The sequence below is a fragment of the Gouania willdenowi genome, chromosome 21 (assembly GCF_900634775.1).
Source record: "Gouania willdenowi chromosome 21, fGouWil2.1, whole genome shotgun sequence".
Classification (NCBI taxonomy): Eukaryota; Metazoa; Chordata; class Actinopteri; order Blenniiformes; family Gobiesocidae; genus Gouania; species Gouania willdenowi.
This window is the reverse complement of record NC_041064.1, coordinates 21,722,399-21,746,009: the sequence shown is the minus strand read 5'-3', so window position 1 is coordinate 21,746,009 and position 23,611 is coordinate 21,722,399. Positions and strand designations below refer to the sequence as shown.

General features: G+C 36.8%; 2 protein-coding genes across 9 annotated transcripts in view; both read right to left on the bottom strand.

Moving 5' to 3' along the window:
- The window catches only part of LOC114455139 (abl interactor 2-like), a 37,870-nt gene extending 26,918 nt beyond the window's left edge, over positions 1–10,952 (bottom strand). For all 6 annotated transcript variants that reach the window (XM_028436184.1, XM_028436186.1, XM_028436188.1 and 3 more), the window contains exon 1: positions 10,766–10,952. In XM_028436184.1, the coding sequence (XP_028291985.1) occupies positions 10,766–10,882 (117 nt within the window). In that variant the 5' untranslated portion in view covers positions 10,883–10,952. The remainder of the gene's footprint in view (positions 1–10,765) is intronic.
- Positions 10,953–11,351: 399 nt separating this feature from the next.
- tmem237a (transmembrane protein 237a) lies at positions 11,352–23,037 on the bottom strand. Of its 3 annotated transcripts, XM_028436582.1 has the most exons (11): positions 22,939–23,037; positions 21,319–21,394; positions 21,108–21,236; positions 18,499–18,604; positions 18,201–18,355; positions 16,984–17,104; positions 15,493–15,684; positions 14,876–14,949; positions 14,706–14,793; positions 12,936–13,057; positions 11,352–11,679 (listed from the first exon to the last, which is right to left on the bottom strand). In XM_028436582.1, the coding sequence occupies exons 2-11, from the start codon at positions 21,386–21,388 to the stop codon at positions 11,612–11,614; spliced, it is 1,125 nt and encodes a 374-aa protein (XP_028292383.1). In that variant the 5' UTR covers positions 21,389–21,394; positions 22,939–23,037; the 3' UTR covers positions 11,352–11,611. The 3 variants fall into 3 exon arrangements, with proteins under 3 accessions (XP_028292383.1, XP_028292382.1, XP_028292384.1); XM_028436581.1 differs by lacking the exon at positions 22,939–23,037 and having other exon boundaries at positions 21,319–21,407; XM_028436583.1 differs by lacking the exons at positions 15,493–15,684; positions 22,939–23,037 and having other exon boundaries at positions 21,319–21,407.
- Between the last annotated feature and the right edge of the window lie 574 nt (positions 23,038–23,611).

Below are 23,611 nucleotides of genomic sequence, written 5' to 3'. Positions count from 1 at the left end.
TATTATTGGGTTACATAACAGCTACACAAGACATCCATATCTCATGTGTCAGTCACAGTGAGGTGAAGTGTTGCGGCAAATCACAGCTGAATGTTAAATATAAAGAAATACATGCAATAGTGAGGAATTACAGATAAGTTAATATCTTGTATTCACTATAAAAACTGATGAAAGTTTCCAATTGGGTTTAAAATGTGCACAATATTCTAAGTATTGCCTGAGCTTCTATTTGTGTGTTCTGAGCTTGAGAAGCAAAGAGGTTAACGTGGATTTGTTTTTCAGATTTACAATTCAAATGGGTTTCTGTTGCATTACACAGTCATGAACATCAAAAACCTACCGTACTTGATGGCTTTTATATTTAGAGCAACGAGAGTCCTGGATATAGAGAGTCATAGTACCTCCTGATAGAAAATCTAAAGCACCATCACTAAAACATACATCATTGAAGCCCTCACTGATAAGACAAGTAATCAAAATTCGATTACGATTGTGATTATTACACTTCAACAATTACAAAAATAATATAATTGAGAAAAAAACTACTATCATTATTTCTTTATACATATGTATTATTTGCTAAATAAAACAAACTTCCATAATTTAGGATATCTACAAAGAATAAAGTTTGGCACACACAAGAATAAACTATTACTATTACTAGCTTTGAGTTGTTTAAAGTAACTTTTTGTCATAGTCACTAAAGCTGTCACTACGTAAGGACAGCTTTACATCTAACTAGTAGTTTGTATGAAAAAAAACAGAGTTATTGAGTCCCCCCTGCTGCCTTTGGCAGATTGCCAGAATGCACCGCGACCGAGCAAAAACAACCAATCAGAGCAAGGATTGTGTTTGATGGGCTGTCTGACAGCTGTTGCCCACAGTTTTTTTCCTGAACTGACTGAAACAAGCTGTAGAAAGTGTAGACATTTTTTTCTAAGAATGTCTTTTCGCGTTAAGATAGTATAAATGATGGCTGGATAAATTCAATCTATGCTCCCATCAGCTTCTCAGACTGAACTCTTAACACAAGCAGTACATCTTTGCAAAGAGTGTCATGGTGTCTGTTCTCTCGCTTTCATCCTGTGACTCTCTGTCAACCACACCTGCAGCATCTCTGCTATACTTGACAATCTTTATCCTCTGCTACGTCTTTCTCCTTTCAACACGTCATCCTTATAGCTCCTCATTTTTGCCTTTTTGCTCTTTCTCTTTCAAGAATCTGATGTCCTGTTAGCATTGACCTAGTTGGAGGACTGCCTTCTCCAGCTTGAGGCGAGGCCAGAGCATCACACACTCAGTCACACACTTACACACAGATGATGTAGATTTTTCCCCCCCATTTCTAACTTAGCTCCTGAACATGAATCGTATTAGATCAACATGGAATAACATGCACGCTCTGATTCCTCTGACCTCTTTATAACCAAGACAGGCTCTGTTTTCTAGTAGCATTAATGTAACATACAGTGCAAATATCATATGAAAAGTGATGTGAAACATCTATTCACCCTAGTTCACGTGTCAAACTCAAGGCTCGCGGACCAAATCCGGCATGCAGGGGAAAGTAAAAATGATGAGAAAACAGTGTAAATTATCAACTAAATTAGTTGTGGATATCTCAGTAGAGTTGCAAAGGGGCGTAAAATTTCCATGGGAACTTAAAGGGGACATAAAAAGTAAAATCCACTTTTGCAGTGTTTTTGAACACAAATGAGGTAACTCGAGTGTCCACCGGCACACAAAATGTGAAATAAATCCATCCAGTCCTTTGTTAGTGGTCTGTGTAAGTCTTACAAAACAGAGAAAAGTGCTCAGTTTCAAATTTTCTAAGTTTGTGATGTCACAAGTTGAATTGGGAATGAAAATACCCTCCCCTCCGCTGGTATCTCCACCCATGGACTCCACCCCCAACCTGGTGAAAACTTTTGCGTAAGTCTGCCATTGTTTTTCTCGTGAGCAAAGGAGTGTAGGCGCTTTCACACCGAACGCGACTGTAGCGACTGCAGTCACTTCAATCGCCCATGATGAGTCGCTTGAACATAGTGGTGCTTTTTGGTCACTCCATCCACGGAAGTGTGTGTGCGTGTGTGCGTGTGCGTGTGTGTGTGAATCGTTGACAGGGGAGAGAGAGGGCTGATCACTTCTTCTCCGGCCGTACATTTACAGCACTGATCATAGACAGCGCTGCTTTTACAGTTACAAAAGGAGGAGTTCACTTAGAATGTAGGCTTATTCAAGAAGTTAACCGCTTAAATTTTGCCCCGGTAAGTTGAGGAAGTATACAGCTGCAGCGTCTCACTGTAGCGGGAGGGAGGGGCTGCAGCCTCGGCTCTACAGACAGTGAAGGACGGGGGATTTGTCGCTTGAAGAGTTCAAAATTTTCATCTCTGAACAACTAGGTAGCGTAGGACGTAGTCACCGGAATTACGCAAGTGGGGTTGCTAGAACGGAGTTCGCTTGAAGTTGCGTCATTTACATTGATTTTGATTGCAATCTAGTCATTTCAATGGCTTCAGTCGAGTTTGGTGCGAACGCACCTTTAGTGTGGAAGAGAGCGGCAGGTCTTTGCAACTCCAGAGACACACCCCCCAAAACAAAGCACTCTGAAAGGGCTGGATTATACAGGGTCATAAACCTCCCCTGTTGCTTGATTCATGTTATGTTTTGACCAAACCCTAGCACAGATATATCATTTAGACCACAGGGAAGTGTTTTAAAAACTGAAAAATGGGTATAATATGTGCCCTTCACCCTTGAGAATTTTGTCAATATACAAAAAAATATAAACTTTTCATGGGAATTATTTTTTTTTTAAATTAAACAGAAATCGGGAGTAATTTTATATCACTGTATCATATCCAAATGTAAATATTGGCATGTCAGCAAAATAATACACTTTTTATTTTATTTGGAAGTAGAACTTTTCAAATATTCAAGTGGCATTTCATTGAATTTGTCACAAATTTAATGAAACTCTGCAATATTTGCACGGGTTCGCAGTTTTCCCATGCTTGGATAACACAGGGAAATCATTTTTACTATTAAATTGTGAAAAAAAAACCCTAATTTTTCCGAAATTCTGCTCAACCCTCAAATAATTTGACAAAATTTCACCAAATCAAATAAATGTAGTTACTAGCCGTCCCCTACAGCCTGGATATTGTCTATCCCTTTTATACTACCTTACATACTTTTATATCATTTATACATGGAAATGCAAAGTAGCACTAATGTTAAAATTGTTTGATTTCCAACCTCTGCAGCCTACTTGGAAAGCTGGGATCAAACTTATCTGTATTTGGCCCCTGAAATAAAATGATTCTAAGACACCCCTGCCCGAGTTCAAGCTTCTGTAAGTCATTGGCTGAATATGGAGCATGACCATTAATTATGTTACCATTGTAAATTCCATTTAAAAACATTTTGAAATGATTGACAATTAAAATATGTGCATCTCATACTTGAATTTATCATCATCAACTAAATAACAAGTGCACAGAATAAGGCCAATACTAGTAGTAAAGGACATTTTAGCATTTTTAAGTGTAGAAATGATGCAAATATTTTCCAGGAATCTGGAAAATCAATTTCCTCATGCTCTAGCAAAATCAGAGTGCATCAGTGGGTAACATTTGGACAAAGAGCCTATAGAAATACATAAAAATACAGGAATCAAACAACAGATGGTTAGACCAAAAATACTGTGACATCACAGATGCAGAAGCAACATACTGCCGATATGTGCTGGGCCTCTCCATCTGCCATAGCCAATTCTTAGAGCTAGCAGAACATTAATCTAACATGTTGTGCTAGCATTAACACCAAAGCAATAATTTTCTTTAAATTAATGGAACACTCAAAGAAGGTTGACTGTGTAAAGTTATCTGTGATGAGACCAGAAGGTGCCATCATCCGCCGTTGCTTTCAATCAGACTCAGTGAGTCTCAGTGGGGACTCGCCACTCATCCAAAAACACACACGGCTCTGTTTGAACCTTTTTTCAAACGAAGACAGGCGGCCGCCCGCCAACAGCCGGCTTTTACCTTACATGGACTCCTACTGTGCGCGTGTTTGTGTGTGCGTGTGTGTGTGTGTGTATTACTATAAGGGATATTTATTCCACTAAACTGCATTACTGAATCTTGTGTTTTGCATTAATTACACAATGACAGAAAATGTTCCAGGCACTGAAATTAAAAAGACAGAAAACTAAAAGAAAAATATCAACACAACACTAGTCGTCTCTTCATCTGGATGTCATTAATGGTTGGCACCAACAATCCACAAAATCCAATAATATATACATACAGTACATAATCCCACCACTCAAATACTGATAATAAACGTCCATGTCCTATTAGTAAATACAATCCCATCCACTCCCACTTTGGAATGTAACTTTCATTGTTTCTTAACGAAAACCCATCTTGTATTCTATACCTGCTTATCCTGCACAGGGTCACAGTGGATGTTGAAACCCATCCCAGCTGACGTAGGGTGTAAGGCAGTTTAGATGTAGTCACAGGATATACAACATTAGGGTTGTGAAAAAAAGAATGGATTTCATGATTTATCGTGATTTTTTGGGGTGCAGATTTTACACTTTTTTAAATTTTTTTAATCGATTTAAAAAAATATGTTTGTTTTTTTCTTCCTATAATCAATATTTTTCACATTTTTGTGGACATGTGTTTTCTACTGCTGGAGACATTGTCACTTCTCAGCGGAGCAGCAGAACTACTGGGCATGTTGACCAGCTCCTGTTCCTACATAAAAACCTCTCTGGTAGTATGCGCCGTAGATATAATAATAATAATAATAATAACAAATAAGATGTTTTAAAGCAAATAGTTTTGACTCAATTTGTCCTCTGAATGAACAATATATTCTAATGAACATATACAGCAACTTGATTTTTCATCTCTACGTTTAATTTTGACATTAACTTGGTAGAATATTGCAATATCGTGATAATATTGTACCATGACCCAAGTATCGTGATACGTATCGTATTGCAATAACCTTGACAATACTCATCCCTATATAACATGATCACTAGTCAGTGGTCAAATTTTCGGTACTAAAGTTTACCATTTTAAAACATCAGATACTGTCATTTGAAGGATGGAGTGCTCTCTTTATGACTTCAACTAGCAAATGTAACCAAAACAAACAACTAAAAAACCATAAATTTCTCAGAAATTAAAGGTATTTTGTTTTTCTTGGCTTGTGTGAGGCTGACTTGTTCCTGCTTTTCTAATGGCGTGTCACATATCGTTGATTGATATTGATGATTTTGTGATATCCATTTCTAGACATCTATACGATGATAATAATACAGTATATTCTTTTTTTTCCATCAGCCTTAGCCGATGATCGATACGAACTACCGATTTTCAATAGCCGATATTTGGAGCCGATAATACCTTTGCTCCCTCCATTTACATCATAAAAATTACACAATGATGATAACAAATGGTACGAGTCTCAACTTTAATAAACATTAACAACATGTGATGTAGAACAGGAACAAATAAAAAATATTTCTGCTCATTGTAAATAATGTGGAACGCAGCAGCCCACATTGGCCAATGCCGATACACGTAAAAAAACACAAAAATCAGCCGATAATATCAACCAGCCGATAATATCAACCAGCCGATGTATCGGCCGATCACTAGTATTTAATTCATTTTAAAAAAGAGGAAAAAAAATAAACTGGTCAGATTCATTTTTCTGTGTCGGATTGATTTTTCCATTTCAGAATGTGAATTTGGTATTTGTCGTCCGTTTTCTGCCATCACAGAAAATCTGAAGCCCTACAGTAGATGTAATGATTATCATACACAGCAAAAGATGTGGTTAACATAGTAAAGAAGGGATTTTGGCTGTTTTGTATCCAAATTATGCTATAATACTTTTTTCTACAAATTACTGGTTTTGATGGGGTTTTTTTCAGTATACAAGCAAGTACTGATTCCATCCTAAATGTGGCACAAAGTTCAGAGTTGGACGTAGACAGTTTTAACAGAAGAATGTGAAGTCTATAGTCAGCTGCCTCACACTGGCAGCTCAGGTTCCCCTTTAATCATGTGCCAATTGTGTTCAAAGGCTTTGCCTGTTTCACCCCTGTAGGAGCAAGTCTTGGCAAAAGAACTAGAAGAAAAGGCTGAAGCACTTTCAACCAGTGAAGTAGTAGTAGTAGGTTTGCAGACCAGAACACACGTACGCGCTCACAAAAAGACTCCTGTGAAACGAATGTGTGTTTTAAATGAACAGGAGGAGGTGGAGTTACATTGGAACTAACTCTGTTGAAAACTAACTGGTACCAGCTGTGGACGACCTGGAGAGAACAAAACAGTACAGCACCGTCTGTGTGGGGGAGGGACCTGTCTGCACACACACTGTAACTTTAAGGCCAGTTCAGAATCTGGTGAAGACAAATCCCACACTGAACTTTATTGAAATCTATACTGGGATTAGGTGAAGCTTATCCTAGCTAGGTTTGGGGCATGTAATGGTTACACCCTGGATGGGGCTAACACTCAGTGACTCAGCCGCACCAACATCTTTTTCTTTATGGTTTCATTTCTCTCAAGTTGCACTATTTCATGAGTTGAAAACAAAGGAGCACCTATAAGAGCCTAAAGCGTGGTACACACAAGGATTTTCTAAATCTTAGGATACGTTGTTGTTTTTTTTATTATCTGAATGGACGCCCATAACATACATTTGTTGACATTTATTATTTGTGTTGACGCTTTGCCCCAAACCAGATGTCCCACACTCCAGTCAAGTGGTGGCGGTGATACACCTGAATACCAGTGACTGTAAGATGAAGAATTTGCACAACAACAATGACGGTGGATCGCAGTAACAGCAGCGCAAGTATAGGCGTCTGTGAGCGTGAGTGCCGGGGAGCAACACATGGCAAAGCCATCATACACCTGGATGGTCTTCAAAAGTGTGGGCGTGTTTGGATCTGAACCCAGTGGTCCTTTAGAGACCACGCGAGTCAACAGCAATGAAGAAACTTTTAAGTGAAAACACCAGGAGCTCTACGTCATGAGGATGGTAGAAAAACACAGCAAGAAAAAGCATTGATACAGAATGTGTTTTTTGTTGTAATGTGGACTGTTAATTTGTTATCTACAAATGCAACTTTACTAACGTTAAGCATTGTTTGCAGTCCGTTTAAGTGTTTCAATATAGAAATGTTTTTAAGTCTTGAGCTTGGCTGTTTAAGGCCCTATTTGACATCAGAATGTGATGATTTGCACATTTTGTTTCGTAGCAGAATTTTTTTTTGGAGGGATTCAAGTGCCATTAGAGATGTAACGATTCACTAAACTCCCGATACGATTCGACTCACGATACTGGGTTCACGATACGATTCCCTCACGATTTATTTTACAAAATGGGACTGTAGACAAATGATGACTGAAAAATATTCCTTTATTTTTTTTCAAAAAAAAAATAGAAAATACTGTACTATTTTCCTTTTATTTTTCAATGTCAAAAGAATCCCTTGATAAACTATTCAAAACAATGCAGTTTACCTAAAAATAAATCCTGAATGAAATAAATAAAGGGATAATACAAATGAAGAAGACGCCAATTAATTTAAATTCTGGTTCTATAGTAAACAATACAAAACTGCATAATAGTTCCTTTTCTTTTTAAAAGTGCAACTGAAAATGTATTTTGTGCCTTAACAATTGGACTTTAAAAACAAACAGTCATTGCACTGTATTTACAGCAGATATTTGTTTGGACCAGCAGAGGGCGCTGGCAACCCAGTGGTCAGTTGGCATGCAGTTATTCTAGCAGTGAAGAAGAGATGCTATGCTAGCAGACAGAGCTAATAGAAAAACGTGACTTTTACAGATATTCACATAATATTACAGATATTCTTTCGGTGCTAAAGGGGTAAGTAATCATTTATGAATATGTTTAAGAGTAGAAGGCAATTCTAATGACGCTGGTGCGCGTTCTCGACGGCTTGGAGAGGCGGCCCAATACCAGAAAAAAAAAAATACAAAGAAGACGGCTTGAAGACTGAAAGAAGACGAGCACAGTGGACTAAACTACTGTTTGGTTTCACAGATGTACGCAGAGGCATGTGCACAGGTTTTGCAGAAAACAGTCCCATAAACGGCAAGTAAATAAATAACCGTGTCACAGTTGGAGTGCAGATCTGGCCACATTTTCTCATCAGAGTCCGACCTGACAGTGAAAACCTAATTTTTTCTCAAAGAAATTACATATTTACGTTTGTTTTAGTGGTAAGTACAGATTTTATTAATAACTGTTAATGTCAACATTAGATCAGTGCAAGCGAAAGTGAAACAAACGGGCGCAGTGCACGCAAGAGACCCGTCGGATCTATTTACATAATCCATGTATCAAAGATAAGAATAATCCATGTTATTGTGCAGAAAAAGGATGTTTCAACAGAACTGTCCTCTGCTCCATTCTCCCTCTATCGTGAATCACAGCTCTCACTGTAACAGATAAAGCTGCAGTGTTCAGGCCTACAGCAGGAAGAATGCTGTGCAAAAACAACACTATGACCAAACCCAAACACCAGTTCTAAATATCTGTCCGAACCCGACCCGTACGGTGCCGTCTGTCGGGTATCCATCCTCTATCCACGGTATCAGCTGTGCTCCAGTGATAAACAGCTGAAGCGCGCTGGGGCTGCAAGGTTTATCGATATCGAATAGCAATCAAGGTTTTGACTACTGCAATAACGTAACCTCAAGAGGCTGAGGTTTTTTTCTTCTGTTTCTGGTGTTTGAGTGATGTTCACCAATCAGAATGGTGGAGCCTTGCGATCTCAGGTTTAACTTGAACAGATAAAAGGTCTGAGTTTCCATAAAGCAAATCTTTAAGAGTTTAGACAGACGCTCTGAGAGTCCTCCAGAAGAGGGCTCTGTCCACAAAAAACAAATATTTTTGAAAGTAGATAAATGTGTTTTGTTCCAATGTGGGGAAATTTGAGCAAGAATATGTTGTTTGACAGTAACATGACTTCCCTCACTCATCATTTTAGCAGTTTATGCATTTAAATGTATCAAATATGAAAATTGCAAATCGAATCACAATCACAATATTGGTCTGGAAAATCTCATGTAGGGTTTTATTCAAAATTGTGCAGCCCTAAAGCACGCCTAAATTTTCAGATCGGAAATTGCGAGTTCCGAGTTGCCCGGAAAGCAGCATTACGTAGATTTAATATTTACAGTTGTCGGCCCTAACCCGTTCTCACGGTTTGAGTTTACCTCCGTACTGAAATTATAACCATAACCCTAACCCTAACATAATCCAATAAACAAATAAAACACGTGTCCGTTCACTTTGAAAACACAAATAAACAAAAACATTTTATCTTTTGTTAGCAAAAATTCATATTCCGGTAGTGAGCATGTGTGCGCATGCGCATATACAATCTCAGTACGATGCACTCTCAGTACATGACACCGTCCCGAGCCAATTATTAGGCCAAATTCCCTCTTCACACCAGATAATCTTATACCAAATTTTTGAAATAACAAATATTCTGGTGTTTTCCATCCTTAGTCGGGAAGGAGGGAATCAGGACAAAAACATCCTTATGAGTGTACCCCGCTTAAGTTTTACCAAAACTTTAGTTAACAGTAGTGCAGAGGTTTAAGATAATAATAAAAAAAAATATAATAACCAAAAGAAATTGTATTTCATGTACATTCATATAATTGACAACACCAAAATGATATGGTTTCGAGCATTTGTTGCAGCTGAAACTGTTAAAAGATGTATACTGTATAGCAGAGCCTTTTATAGTATCATATAGTTCAAGCCCTAAAATTATTGATCTTTTGTTGACACAAACTAAAAAACTAATAAAACGCTTAATTAACTGATAATTACAGTAGGTCTCACAATTACAACTCTTGTTAATAGACTGTAACAATAGAGTAGAGTAGCTTTATTGATCCCGCAATGGAGAAATGTATTATCATTACAGCTCAGATAAAGTGCAAGAAAAAAAGACAACAGAAAGCAACACAGAATAACCCAAAAGACATCCAAACAATAGTTATAGAGGCTATATATATTTTAACTATATTTAAACTTACTTTAATATTATCTTTTAATATGTCACTATGTTATGTTATTATGTTAGTTACATTATATCTACTTTGAGAATACTATTATTGGGGGGATGCAGACTTTCTATTAGTGTTAGTATAAATACTAGCCCCCCCCATAATGTGACACCACACGGCTCTGTTAGTAAAATGTTATTATTATTAAAATACTTTAGGATTTCTTAAAAAAAACAACAACAAAAAAACCTTATCTTCCGTTTGGTGTATGTAATAATAATAATAATAATAATATTAATACTTCGTAATGTAAATGAGTGAAATAACATTTCAACTTCAAAGTCCTACAAATCTGTTTCACCTCCCACTGCGAAAGCTGCAGAAAGTGTTTACTAAAAGTTAATTAATTACTAGCCAATGCATTTAAAGGTCTAGGTAAACGCCGAATTAATTATTAAGTCCAACATGTTACAAAAATAATCTTAGTTTAGTTTTATAAACTGAGTTATGCATGACTTTACCACGTAATATGTAAATCTTACTGTAACACAACGAACTCTGGCAAAGCCATTCCATCACTGCCGAAAAACCGCCCACTCCCGGCTGACATCACCTCGGCAAGTCGCTTTTAATTCACTTAAACACTTTGCACTTTTATCAGTGTCACCTACCTGGACATAGTTGCTTTCACAGTACTCTGCTACTCTCTCTAGGTTGGTATAACTGTCCAGTAAAGCTCTCCGTCCAGCAGGGATTTCATCCTCCAGCAGCATCTGTAGCTCCGCCATCTTTACATGCCTTTTTACTACGAACGGCCACTCACGATGGAGCCTGCTGCCTTTACGGGCTGTGGGAAAAACCAACACTATCCCAGGATAACGGGGGGAAAACGGAAAAGTGGGAGTTTTCCTATCCGAAGAACACGTGCACTGTTAGATACATTTGAATATGTGAATGTGTTGAATGCGTGTGTGGCAAGGCAAGACAAAGGTGAGAAACTGTAATTACATGCAAAAAACAACATGAAGAGGTAAAATATTAAACTAAACTGATAATGTCAACCAAACTAAAAACAATGAGACACTTTTTCTTTATTTTACAAAATACAAACAACAAAAACAATACGTTTTTTCCCCCTTTTAAGCATCAGGTTTCAGTCTTATACAATTTTACTAACATTTTTATGACAGGAAAGATTGATATTAAAAATACAAAGTTCCTCTGACCTGTTATTAAAGGACATTAGAAAAATACACCAATAAACACTTGTGATGTCACCAACAAGTAGAAAATTAAACTATTTTATTATGTTTTACTCAGTGGTTAAAACCTGTTATGGTCAAGTCACATAAAGGCAGGGTAAAGGTTGTATGTTTTCAGGCATCAAAATACCAAAACTTATATAAGCCATTCCTATGTACATAATGTATCTTTATATTTACAAGTTAAACAAAGTGCTAAACAACAGATTAAACAAAATCATTCAAAATTACCACAAACAGCTTTTCCACATGTTTTCAGGCAGGGAATTCCACATTCTCATCTGCTCTCGAGCATCCTTCTAGTTCCATGGTCATCAGAAAATCTGCAAGAAACAAAAATTATTATTATTATTATTATTATTATTATTATTATTATTTAGAAACAAAAACCCCATAAACAAAATGTTCAAAGACTGATCAAAACAAAATACACAACATTGATAATCAAGAACCAAACAGAAAATAAAAACCAAGACCAATATAAATCAGAGGTCAATCAAAACACACATTTCTGTCTTGTATGTTGCAAATAAAATAAAATAATAAATAAATACAGACATTTTAAAAGGAGGTTTAAATTGGACCAATATAACATTGTTTCTTAAAATGTTTTTTTTTTTTTTTTTTTAAATGTGGAAAAAACGTGGCTAATTAAATTAGGGATGTCCCTATTATTATTATTATTATTATTACTATTATTATTATCTTGTTATTTTTATTTAGTTTGCACATATTAGTCTAACTACTCTTATATTTATGTTTATACTTCTTTTTTCTTTTTCTTTTTCTTTATTTTATTTATTTTTCTTTATTCTAGTTGATTGTTATTATTTAATGTTATACTACCTGAGAGAGCACAGGTCACCAAAAGAAATTCCTCGTGTGTATTCATTCGCCCCTGGCCAATAAAGTTGATTCTGATTCTGATTCTGATTCTGATACAACTTTTTCATTTTTGATATGATATCGACATTGCAGCCGTGCGTATCAGTCGATACCGATTTTGATGCGATACTATTATTTTGTAGTGTGGAATGTTAGAAAAAGCTTGATCAAGTGATGTTACTGAGAGAACAATAGTCAGCAACAGTAGGTATGAGGAAAACTGACCCATTTATTATTAACTTATTGGTTACATACATTTTAACCATAACATAATATCTACAGTATTCTACAATTGAATAAAAATAAATAAAAAATGACTTGCAAAAAATAAATAAATAAATAAAATTGAAAATTTTAATCCGATATTCATTTTCAGGCTGATATCGGACCAATATCCAATATCGATATCAGATCGGGACACCCCTAATTTAAATATCTACATTTATGAATAAAAGTTTTTGGTAAAAAAATTAAATTGAGCTGAATTTTAACTAATTTTGACTAAACTCAAGTGATGGAAAACCTTGCATCACTGTGTGTTACCTGAAACTGTATTACTTTGGTGCACTCTGGTGGTATATTTAGAATTACACATTACAAATTCATGACTGTAAATAGATATCCTCTTTGAATGAGTCTATCAATCCACAGTGGACACATACAATAAATGAATCAATGAATCAAATATTAATACCCTCTGTGTAGTCAACCTCTGGTCTCGTGGACACAACAGCCCAGGCCAGGCCCACTAACAGGGCCACCACCAGGTTCACCACTATCCATGGACGTAGGATCTGCTGCTCTGAGCCTGGAGGCCTGTGGCAGGTACACATATGCATGGGACACATTGGCCAAAGACAAACATTTTCTAATGACTAATAATGTTTCAAATGAAGGCTTTTGTAGTGGCTCAAACAGCTGAATCTACTGTAAAATGAATACACAAGAGATGAGAAAAAAGTCAAGTTAAATAAAATAGCAAAAAATTAAATATAACAGTGTGAAAATAAAATAATTATTTATATTTTGTATTGATTTTATTGTTACGTTATCAAAAAATTTGGTTAAGAAGCAATACATAAGGTAGATTTGTGTCTTTATTATTCAATCAAAAAAAAAAAAATTTCAATCAAAATAAAGTTTTCTTGAATCAAAAATAAATATTTTAAATCAAAGAAAGAAAAAAAAGCGTTGAAATGCAAAAAAACCCAAACATTTGAGACCTGAATAATTGCATTTAAACACTTTTTTCTGTAATTAAAGCATATTATGAGTAGTATATTTGTGTCTTTATTATTCAATCAAAAAAATGTATTAAGCAAACTGTGAATGTTAGAAAGTTGCAGGAAAAAAAATAACACAACCCCAAAGCAATAATAATGATAAGAAGATTTAGACGTAAGGAACTATTTTTTGGGGTCACCAAAAGTGACCCCAAAAAAAGCAGATTTTGTCAGTTAAGAACATTTGACTATTAGCGGTTCAAGCAGGGTTGGGGTCAGATATAATTGTAATCATGTAATTGATAATTAATTACAATTATGACATAACACCGGTAATTGTAATTGTAATTGAAAAAATATAGTGCTGTCGTAACTATAATTGAATTGTAAATGAGTTCAGATAATTGACTTTGTAATTGGCATGGAAATTATATTTAAAAAATTATATTTTAGACGCAGCCCTGGGGAACCATCTTACAGTTCTATGGCGTAAACATACGTAGTTAACAATTATTTAAAAATATTTCATAACAAGTTTACCTCTCAGGGAATTTTTTTCATCTTACCGTTTAAAATATTTTATAAATCTAGGGGTTTTCTGACAGAAAAAAATGTCAGACGCCCACAGCAAAAACATTTATACCAATAGTTTCATGGATAAGGAAGGCAAACAAGGTAACTAAGAAATGAAAAACAAATTAGATGATAGATCATATTTTTGGGGGTATTTTTTTTCATACGAGATGCTAACAGAAGGCTAACAAGTATTATGAGGTATTTTATTTCAGGATCAGTAATTGTGATTCATTGTAATTGAACTTTAGGGTTTTAGAATGTAATTGTAATTCACTTTTGGGGGAAAGATAATAATTGTATTTTTAGTTGTAATTTGAAATGTTTGTCACCATAATTGTTATTGAGTTGTAATTGAACATGGATAATTAAAGACGTCATTTTAATTGAAAAATGTAATTGACCCCAACCCTGCAGTCAAGCCTAACTAATGCTACGGGAAACAAAGATGAGCTACTGTAACTCTTTCAAACAGGTTCTTACAGATTAAATTGGATATTTATTTATTGAATATCATGTATTCTATTAAGCAGCCTTAGTTTGACCCATAGGTGGTTATATGTTTAGGGTGCAGTGATGTACGTTCAACGATTTTCTTTCCTTGCCTTCCTTAATCCACACAGGAAACATATCCAATAAAATGTAATGTATTGCAGTCATTTTCTTACCATAGGGTGTCATTTGCAGTAGGATACAGGTTGATGCGATCGCTTGTCATTTGCTGACTCAGGGACAGGATCAGGGCTATAAAATACACTAAAAACAGAAAAAAGAAATGCTCCAATGCCTCAGTTTTACCATCATCACAGTTAATCTACATTTGTTTAGCCTCACATACAGAAAGAGGCCAGAGCAGCAGGATCCAAAGTGAGAAAGCCTCTTAAGGCCATGGAGGTCTTAGCCAAGTTCACCCTGTTAAAGAACACATTTATGAGTCAAGAAACAATATGACGAGTAACGTATATATGGAAGCTTTTCAGATAATAGTCCACAAAATGTAAAAAAAAAAAATAATTACAAACTGTTCTTTAGAATCTTTACCGCAACATCAGACGGATATAGAAGCTGTTTCCAAAAGGGTGCTCTATTAGTTTGATGCAGTACTCATCTACTCCATATAAAATAGAAAGTGTCTATTTGTACGGTTGGCGTACGGACAACCCCCGGTGCTATTGGTACGTTTACCGAAGTACACATACGTAGCGTCTTATATTGCAACAATTGTTAGGGTTAGTGTTAGGTTTACGGTTAGGTTTAGACTTAGTCACATGATCTAAACTGGCCAACGAGGGGCGCTGCGTACGGATAGAATGTCGGTATACAGTATATGGCAACCATTTGGATAGCCACTGCCTTTAAAATATCTGAAATTTACATTTTCAAACTCTATTTATGGCATGGCATATGTGTGGTTGTTTTGTTTGTTTTAATGCTTGTGTACACACGCAGGCAGACCTGTCAAATGCAGACACGGTGCTTATGGCCAGCAGCAGGTAGAGCAGAGACTGGGCGGGGTAAGCCAGAGGGTGGTACTGCTGCAGCAGGTTGGGCAGCGTTGTCATCTGTTCGCCTGCTAGCACGTACACCACAATGATGTTCCACACGGCGTAGCCTGCCAGGAAGCCATGAGAGAACAGACCGACCACCCTGCAAGTAGGACACAGTTCTGAGAACTCTATGTTTATGTATGATTCTTTTGAAATGCGAAAAAATACCTAACTAGTCTTTTATTATGGTCTACTGCTGGTCATTCATATACGTCAATGTATATAAGTCCCTCCTTCGTCCTATAGACTCCTATACAAATGGAAACGATCGCTGAGTGCGCCCAGCCAATAGGGTTCGATTTCCTGTTTTTGAGACTGTCAATCAAAGAGAATGCGAAACAAGGTTGCGCATCACAACAGCAAACAGGTAAATATGATTTTGACTCTTACCTGACCCATAGACCTATATGAACGCGACCCGATGCGACCTTGTTATGTTCCGCGATGCGCGTGCAGAAAAGTAGAGGCGTGTCTTCTAGTAGATTGTCCGAGGCAGAGGCAGGAAGTGGAGTTGTTTAGGGCGGGACATCGAGACGTTTCTCAGAAACTCCGGATATCAGTTTTAATAGGAACTCCGCGCAGGTTTCTTTTGGATACCTTTTTATAACTATTTTAATATGGTTATTCTCATAGTATCATGTGAACTATCCTTATGTAATACATAATATTTATGGTTTCCACTATGTTTTTTGGGTCATTTCTTATCTGTGTCCTCCATGTGTATGATTCCACAGTCGAGTTCTGGGATTTCAACGTGCAGTATTTCTTGATGTGTATTTGTAAAGGGAAATCTTGTATGTATTTTATTATTGCAAATACATGTCACATTTATAAAATATTACTATGATACAATATTTTGAATTATTAGTTGTTTAAACTAAACATGTAATAATTAAAATTATTCTATCATATTAGTAATTTTCATATCATAAAAGTATACATATATCTCCTGTTGCCATTCTGTACACCGTTTTAGGAGCTCATATATTGATTTGACATATTAATAACTTGTGCGTGTGTATTCATTGCATCTATCTGAAGTCCAATGGGGAAATAAGTAGGTCATCCAAAACTATTGACTAGTGTATTTTAATTATTCACAGTGTTATAACTACATTCTGACCTTTATAACAAACTAAACTATTTGAAAATTGGTAGAAAATTGAGCAAGTTATTGTTATTTAAAAAGTACACACACCACTACTACACAATAATATGGGTGAGCGAGCTGACCGTGACAAGATGGCCGTCATTGCGGACGTGCGACTCCATTGGTCGACAGCACGGACGAAACATCTAGCCTTTATATACTGTATATTTATGGTCCCACCCCTATATGACAGTGACTTTAAAGCTTTAAGTATGGTGTGCGAGCACATGGATGTGTATATGTGCAGACCTGAAGCTGCTGTGGACCTTCAGAGCAACATCTCTGGTGGTCCACATCTGTCTTGAATCCATGTAGTCGTCCACTGTCTCTGAACGTCGGAACTGATCCGCTCGTTCAGCCTGGAAGCGTCCTGCATACAAAAACATCTGTTTCACCTCAAATAATACTACAGAGATTTTGTTTTCTTTCTACAGACACATAATAAAGTTAGTAGTGTATAGTTGTGTAAATAATGACAGTGTTGCATTTAGCTTTTAAAACATGTTTTTTTTTGTTTTGTTTATTTTTGGCAATGGCTAGCCGTACTATTGCTGTATCATTATACCAACATTCTATCCGTATGCAGCTCCCCTATTTAGCCAGTTTAGGTCACGTGACTAAGACTAAACCTTACCTAAACCTAACCCAAAAAAATGTGGTAATATTGGGTTATAACCTAGCCCTAACCCTAACCCTAACCCTAAACCTAAACCTAATCCTAACACCTTACCCTAAATCTAAACATAAAGCTAACCCTAAAAATTGTTGTAATATTGGGTTATAACCTAGCCCTAAACCTAACCCTAAACCTAAACCTAATCCTAACACCTTACCCTAAATCTAAGCCTAAAGCTAACCCTAAAAATTGTTGTAATATTGGGTTATAACCTAACCCTAACCCTAACCCTAAGACGCTAGGTACTTGTACTTCGTCAATCGTCAATCGTATAAATAGCACCGGGGGTTGTCCGTACGGCAACCGTACAAATAGACACTTGCTTTATTTTTTGAGCCAATAGTGTATGGCTTTTAACCAAAACTCCACATTGTCAATATAAATGCATGAAGCTAGGCTCTGTCAAAGACTTCTCCAGACCATCTGTGGCTACAGACGTGGCTGTCCTCCACCAATATTACTGTCTAGTAAAGGATACTGCTATGAATCCACTCTTCTGTCAGTTTTGTAAGTAACTGTAACATGTAGCAGAGTAAGCATTCAAAGAGCATCTGATAAGGTCTGGGAAAGTCCTGCCAGTGACCCAGATACACCAATTGGCATTTGGCACAGCTTCAGAAGGATTAGAGCCTCCTAGTGACTACAGGGCTGCATTAGTGTAGCCTTGCTCCAAAACATAGAACCAAAAAAGTCAGAACATCTGTAATAAAGCGGCTCCTGCAGGTAGGACAAGTGTTCATTTAAAGTTGCTGTCATATTGTTGGATCAGTATAATGATTTTCATACATACGGTTCCTCTCTACAAAAGCTTTTCCCATTGGCTGGCTGTGTCCATGTGGGGCGGAGAACAGGGACTGCTGGGGAATGGGTGACTGTGCCTCTGTCACAAAATCATCATCTTCAACACCCAGCTCATTGCTGACCTGCTCTGCTGTCTTCGTCTTCCTGTGAGGTGACACAGCAGAAGAAGAAAAAGGTTTCCTCGTGAATCTCAGATAGGCAGCAACAAATGAAAACTCAAGCAGATTTGATCTCTAGTGGATTTCATATGGATTTCAGGAGACTTCACTTCATGCAATCCTACTAACTTCTTTCTTTTTGTCCTTCTGGTCACAGCCACTGGCATCTCCTCTGCATCCATAGCTGGGTCGAGAAAGTCACCATTTGGTGTGTCAGCACGCTCCATATCCTGGTCTGCAATAGCAAAACATGTTGTGAACATTTTAACCATGAATAATTGACACAGCCTTTAAAGCACAGTTGGCTCCAACACTGCACTGACAGGGTGAAGCATAAAACTATAATCAGTTACAAGTGAAAAGAAGAACACAGTCTTTATCCAGCATGGCTTCAGGCCAATAAATCACAGATCTCTGAATAAAACATTATGCTTTCCTAACAATTAAGCTTAAATAGTAAAAAAAAAAAAAAAAAAAAAAAAAAAAAAAAAAAAAACATACTTCTGTGTTGCAGATATGTTCTTTCTTATGCAATAAGGGCAATGGATAAGCTTTATGTAAATCTAATTTGTAGATGGCATCTTTCCACATTACATGTACGTACATAGTGATGCTAGCTAACTTTGCTTCTACCAGTGTGGCTGGTGATGCTAAAATGAAATGTGGTCAGGGGTGTTTTCTGTTTCAGTGCTAGTTCGATATCTTTGAATGCTGTAATAACAGAAAGTACCATTGAACTCTTAAGAGGGATTTAAAGGGGCAGTATTAAGACAAATGCAGTTTATTTTGGTTTTGCAACAGTGATATACATTGCTTTAGCCTCATTCAGAGGGCCAAAGTTGAAAAAGTTCTGTTTCCTTCCTTCATTGTTATTCCACATTGAGTTGGAATTTTCTCACGTTGTGACGTCATAAAGCGGAAACTCCTCCTTCTGACAATCCTGGCTCCTCCTACCCTATAAGAACGTGAGATTGTGAGTTCCTCCCTCTCAAACTACCACACAGGTAAAACAAACATAGCAAAGGCAAGTTGATTGTACAGTGATTATCTTTACGTTCAGTATATAGATAAACCGAAGAGCGCTCACAATTAGTTCCATTTTTAGTAGCTGTTATACCACCTTGTATCACCTTTATGGGATGATCTGACGTGTTTGTGACCCAATGTGATGCAGCGGTTGGACAAAACAATGGCCTATTGTCCTAAATGTACTATGTCTGTGTTCATAAGAGGTAAGGATGACAAGAAAGTGATGTAGCAGCTCATGTGAGTTTTTGAAACAGCTGACATAGCTGATAGTTGAGAGTTTACTTCCCTGCAGTGCAGCGCAAGCAGTGACAATCAATTCCATGTTTAGTAGTCGTTATACCGCTTATATCTCCTTTATGGGATGATCTGACGTGTTTGTGACCCAATGCGACGCAACGGTAGAACAAAACAATGGAATATCGTCTTAAATGGACTATTCCAGTAAAGTGAGGAGGAGAAGGAAGACTGTTCATGATTCACTCTCCTGCTGTTGTGATAAACACACGCTGAGCAGCGTGTGTGTTTACGCCCACTCATACTGTACATATGCATGAAGGCCCAAAAACAGTCTGAAAGTGACTTTTCAGAGGGCTAAAACTCCAGAATACAGGCAGGTTTGGGAAAATAAACCTCAAATACTATGTTGTTGGGGTTCTTAGAACAATTGAAGATGGGTCAAAAATCGCATAATACTGGAGCTTTAATAGCACAGTGGTAGAGTGGATCATCCAATAACCGAAGGGTTGGGGGTTCCAATCCTGCTCTATCCAAGTCATTGTTGTTGTGTCCTTGGGCAAGGCACTTCGCCCACATTGTCTCGTATGAATGGCACATGAATGTTGGTGGTGGTCAGAGGGGCCGTAGGTATGAAATATCAGCCTTGCTTCTATACTATCACTGGTATTACTGATGTGAGTTATATAAATCCAAGCCATTATTATTATTATTAGTAGTAGTAGTAGTAGTAGTAGTAGTAGTAGTAGTAGTAGTAGTAGTAGTAGTAGTAATGTAATAAACATAGGCATCCCTTCAACCAAAGACCTTTACTTACTCAAACTAAAGAACACATCATGAACAAGTAGCTATTATTTAACTTAAATGGATGATAGAATTTCTCCTAGAGTCAACGTACAGACTTAAGTGAACTCCACATGTATGTTTTTGGGTTTGTGAGATCAAATTGAAGTACCTAAAGAAAACCTATAAATGCTCAAGACGAAAATGTCATTTTTGAGTGTCCAGCTGCATGTGTCGTGCATTTTGTCAAACAAATTGAGCAATGCGTTATTTCAGGCAGGCACGGATGTCTAGCTAGCTAGCCCCACCAGCTGACAGTAGCCATTCCCTAATCAGTTAATCATCCATCTGATCATGTTCCATGTTTCCCATTGGTTAGAGTTTAGTCACAGCGTCATATTTAAACCACTGCAAACACTGCTGGAATGGCAAAAAGTACCCAGAACAGAGCCTTACCACAAAATCTAAAATGCATGCTAAATAAATCTATTTGATTAAAGTGATCCTGACTGAAATGCTAAACATTAAAGATATCTTTGAAAGGTGATAATCACCTACCAGTATTTAGACGAAGGATCGCTCCGCTCTTGTAAAAAAGCTTATTTCAAAATAAATGTGTACTGGTGAAAGTGGTGAAAGGAAACCATGCTCCACCTTCCATGTACTACAGTGCAAACAGTAAACACTCATACCCACAGTTGGTGTCCTCTTCTTTTTCTTTTTCTTCTGTGGTGCTGGATCTTGTGGTTCTGGAGTCAGATGCTCTTTGCTCTCTGAGTGTCTGCTATTGGTCACTTCCTCCATCTCCACCTCAACAGTCCCTAGAATACAAGTTAACATGAAATACGACAAGTAGAGATAAGCCGATACAAAAATAAAAAAGGAACAGCAGCCTCCTCTTACCTTCTCCTTTCTCTTCTCTATCAATAACCTCCTTCTTTGACTTCTTCTTTTTACTCTTAACCGTCGGCATTGTTCCCTGTAAAAGAATGAATGCAGTTAAACCCTAATAAAGCCAATCACGTGATCTATCTGTGTGTTACAGGCCATCTCCCATTTTAGAGGGATCTTGGTCTAGTTAATTAACTTTTAACACAGATCTCTGGACAAGCAGTTATCGATGTCTGTTTCAGATAATTGGATTTACTGCTGAAAACAGTTGGAAGCACAAAGCCTTGATTAAACACCAAACAAGTCCTACAGTTTTTCTGTTTGTAAAACAGTGGAAATCAGACAATGATTTTTATTATCTGGCCCTTTTTAAATAGTTGCTAAATTTCAAACCGTATAGCTTCACTTTTAAATTCATTTTTAAATTTAGTGTTGCATCATCTTTTAAAGTTTAAAGTTAACTGCTAAAGATATGGCAGCAATATTTACCATGGCTTGCAATACTATTTTAACAGTATGAAGTCCAATCTGTGTTTGGAGTGAATCAGTGAATGGGCTTTATCAACAATAACAACAGCAATAATACTATTATACATAGCTGAATGTAGTATCAATTTAACTCACACCGTAACAACAGAAGTGCACACTAACCCTGTTTAAACCCACATTTTAGGGATTACCGTTTAAGTTTTCTATGCTTTATATCTGCATGGTAACTATACTGTAAGTACTTGTACTTTTGTTCTTACAAGGTTATCACTACGCATATTTGTAAATGTCTCTTATCATCATGACTCTATGTAACATCCACTTTATACAATAAAGCAGGTTTAGATTGGAAAACTTTTATCACATCCATCTGTAGAGATTAAGTTCATCAAAACACAAGATTTACAACTGTTGCATTAACCTAAAACCATAGTGTGTGTGTGTGTGTGTGTGTGTGTGTGTGTGTGTGTGTGTGTGTGTGTGTGTGTGTGTGTGTGTGTGTGTGTGTGTGTGCGCTTTAAACTGTTACTCTGACCTGACCTACTGCACTTTATAATACCTGTTAGCAAAATGGCACAGTGACTTTTTCACCGACGTCATAGCAAATACTGCACTTTACAACAATAATTTATCACTTGAAATATTGTTGATTTGAATCTAATATTTGTCTTAGAGTGTTTAAGTAAAATATATGACATTTGTTTTGGACTTATTGACCAGGTCGCCTTTGCAAATGAGATCTTGATGCTTAAATACAGGATAATTAATGCTTAGTAAAGAAAATATAAAAATATAAATGTTTAGTGTATTGCAGCCTACACGTCACCTATCATTTTTAGGATTCGTTATGTGTTTTGTGGCCACTTGAGCTTCTCGTTGATGCTTGACAGGAAATACTAAATATTAATGATTCACTATCTGTGAGAAATAACCTTACACAGCACCATGAAATCCCACGGTTGCAGCGCAAACATATCATTTCCTTTTATTGTTCAGATTACCTATATTTCTGCTGCAAAGCTAATGGAATCAAAAGACTAATTACCAGATACCCAATCCAGACATTTGGTTATGCTGTTTGAGTTTAAAATACTCAATGAAGAAGGCATTTCTCAAGTTGTTTCTATAGGGAATCGTGCTTACCTGTGCAGCTGAGGCTCTTTGCAGCAGTCACACCACAGATGGTCCTCCTTTGAATCTGATCTTATCAGGCTGGAGGAAATGGATTTAAGATGAGCCTGAGTATACACACACACAACCACGTTCTTCTCTTATCCCTCTCGCCTCAGGCTTTATGTTGTCCCAAAATGCTCTGTCGAAAAAAAGATCAAGGGATAAATTGGTGTAAAAGTAAAAACAAGAGTAAACTAAAGGGTCCCTTCACCTATGAGATTTATATGAGGGTTTAGAGCAGCAGGTGGATCATGTGCTGAGCCATGACAGTAACTGGGAGCTTTGTGATGTCACCAGCTGTCATGGCTCTGACTTAGACATGAGACTAATCAATGCTCAGACATGGTTGATACTCCACTCTTTTTACAGCTCATTCATTACATGTCAGGTGAATATAAGTAGAAACAGCTCTCTGTCTCACTACTTCCATGTATTCATCATTTGTATGATTTACACTAAACACCATTGTCTAAATGTCTCCAATAAATATCAATATCATGTCTGATATTGGAAAAAGCTGTTGTAAGTTTAGCCAACTAGAGCATACAAGAATTGAAAAATAATAAAAGAGGCAATCATGACATTAAACTAATAATAATTACCCGTATTTTTCGGACTATAAGGTGCACCGGATTATAAGGCG

Coding starts and splice junctions, on each gene's coding strand:
- tmem237a (XM_028436582.1), bottom strand. CDS start 21,388: ATGCCGACGGTTAAGAGTAAAAAGAAGAAGTCAAAGAAGGAGGTTATT. Junction 17,105..18,200: donor AGCTTTTGTAGAGAGGAACC/GTATGTATGAAA, acceptor TTTTGTATGCAG/GACGCTTCCAGGCTGAACGA. Junction 11,680..12,935: donor AGAGGTTGACTACACAGAGG/GTATTAATATTT, acceptor TGTTTCTTGCAG/ATTTTCTGATGACCATGGAA.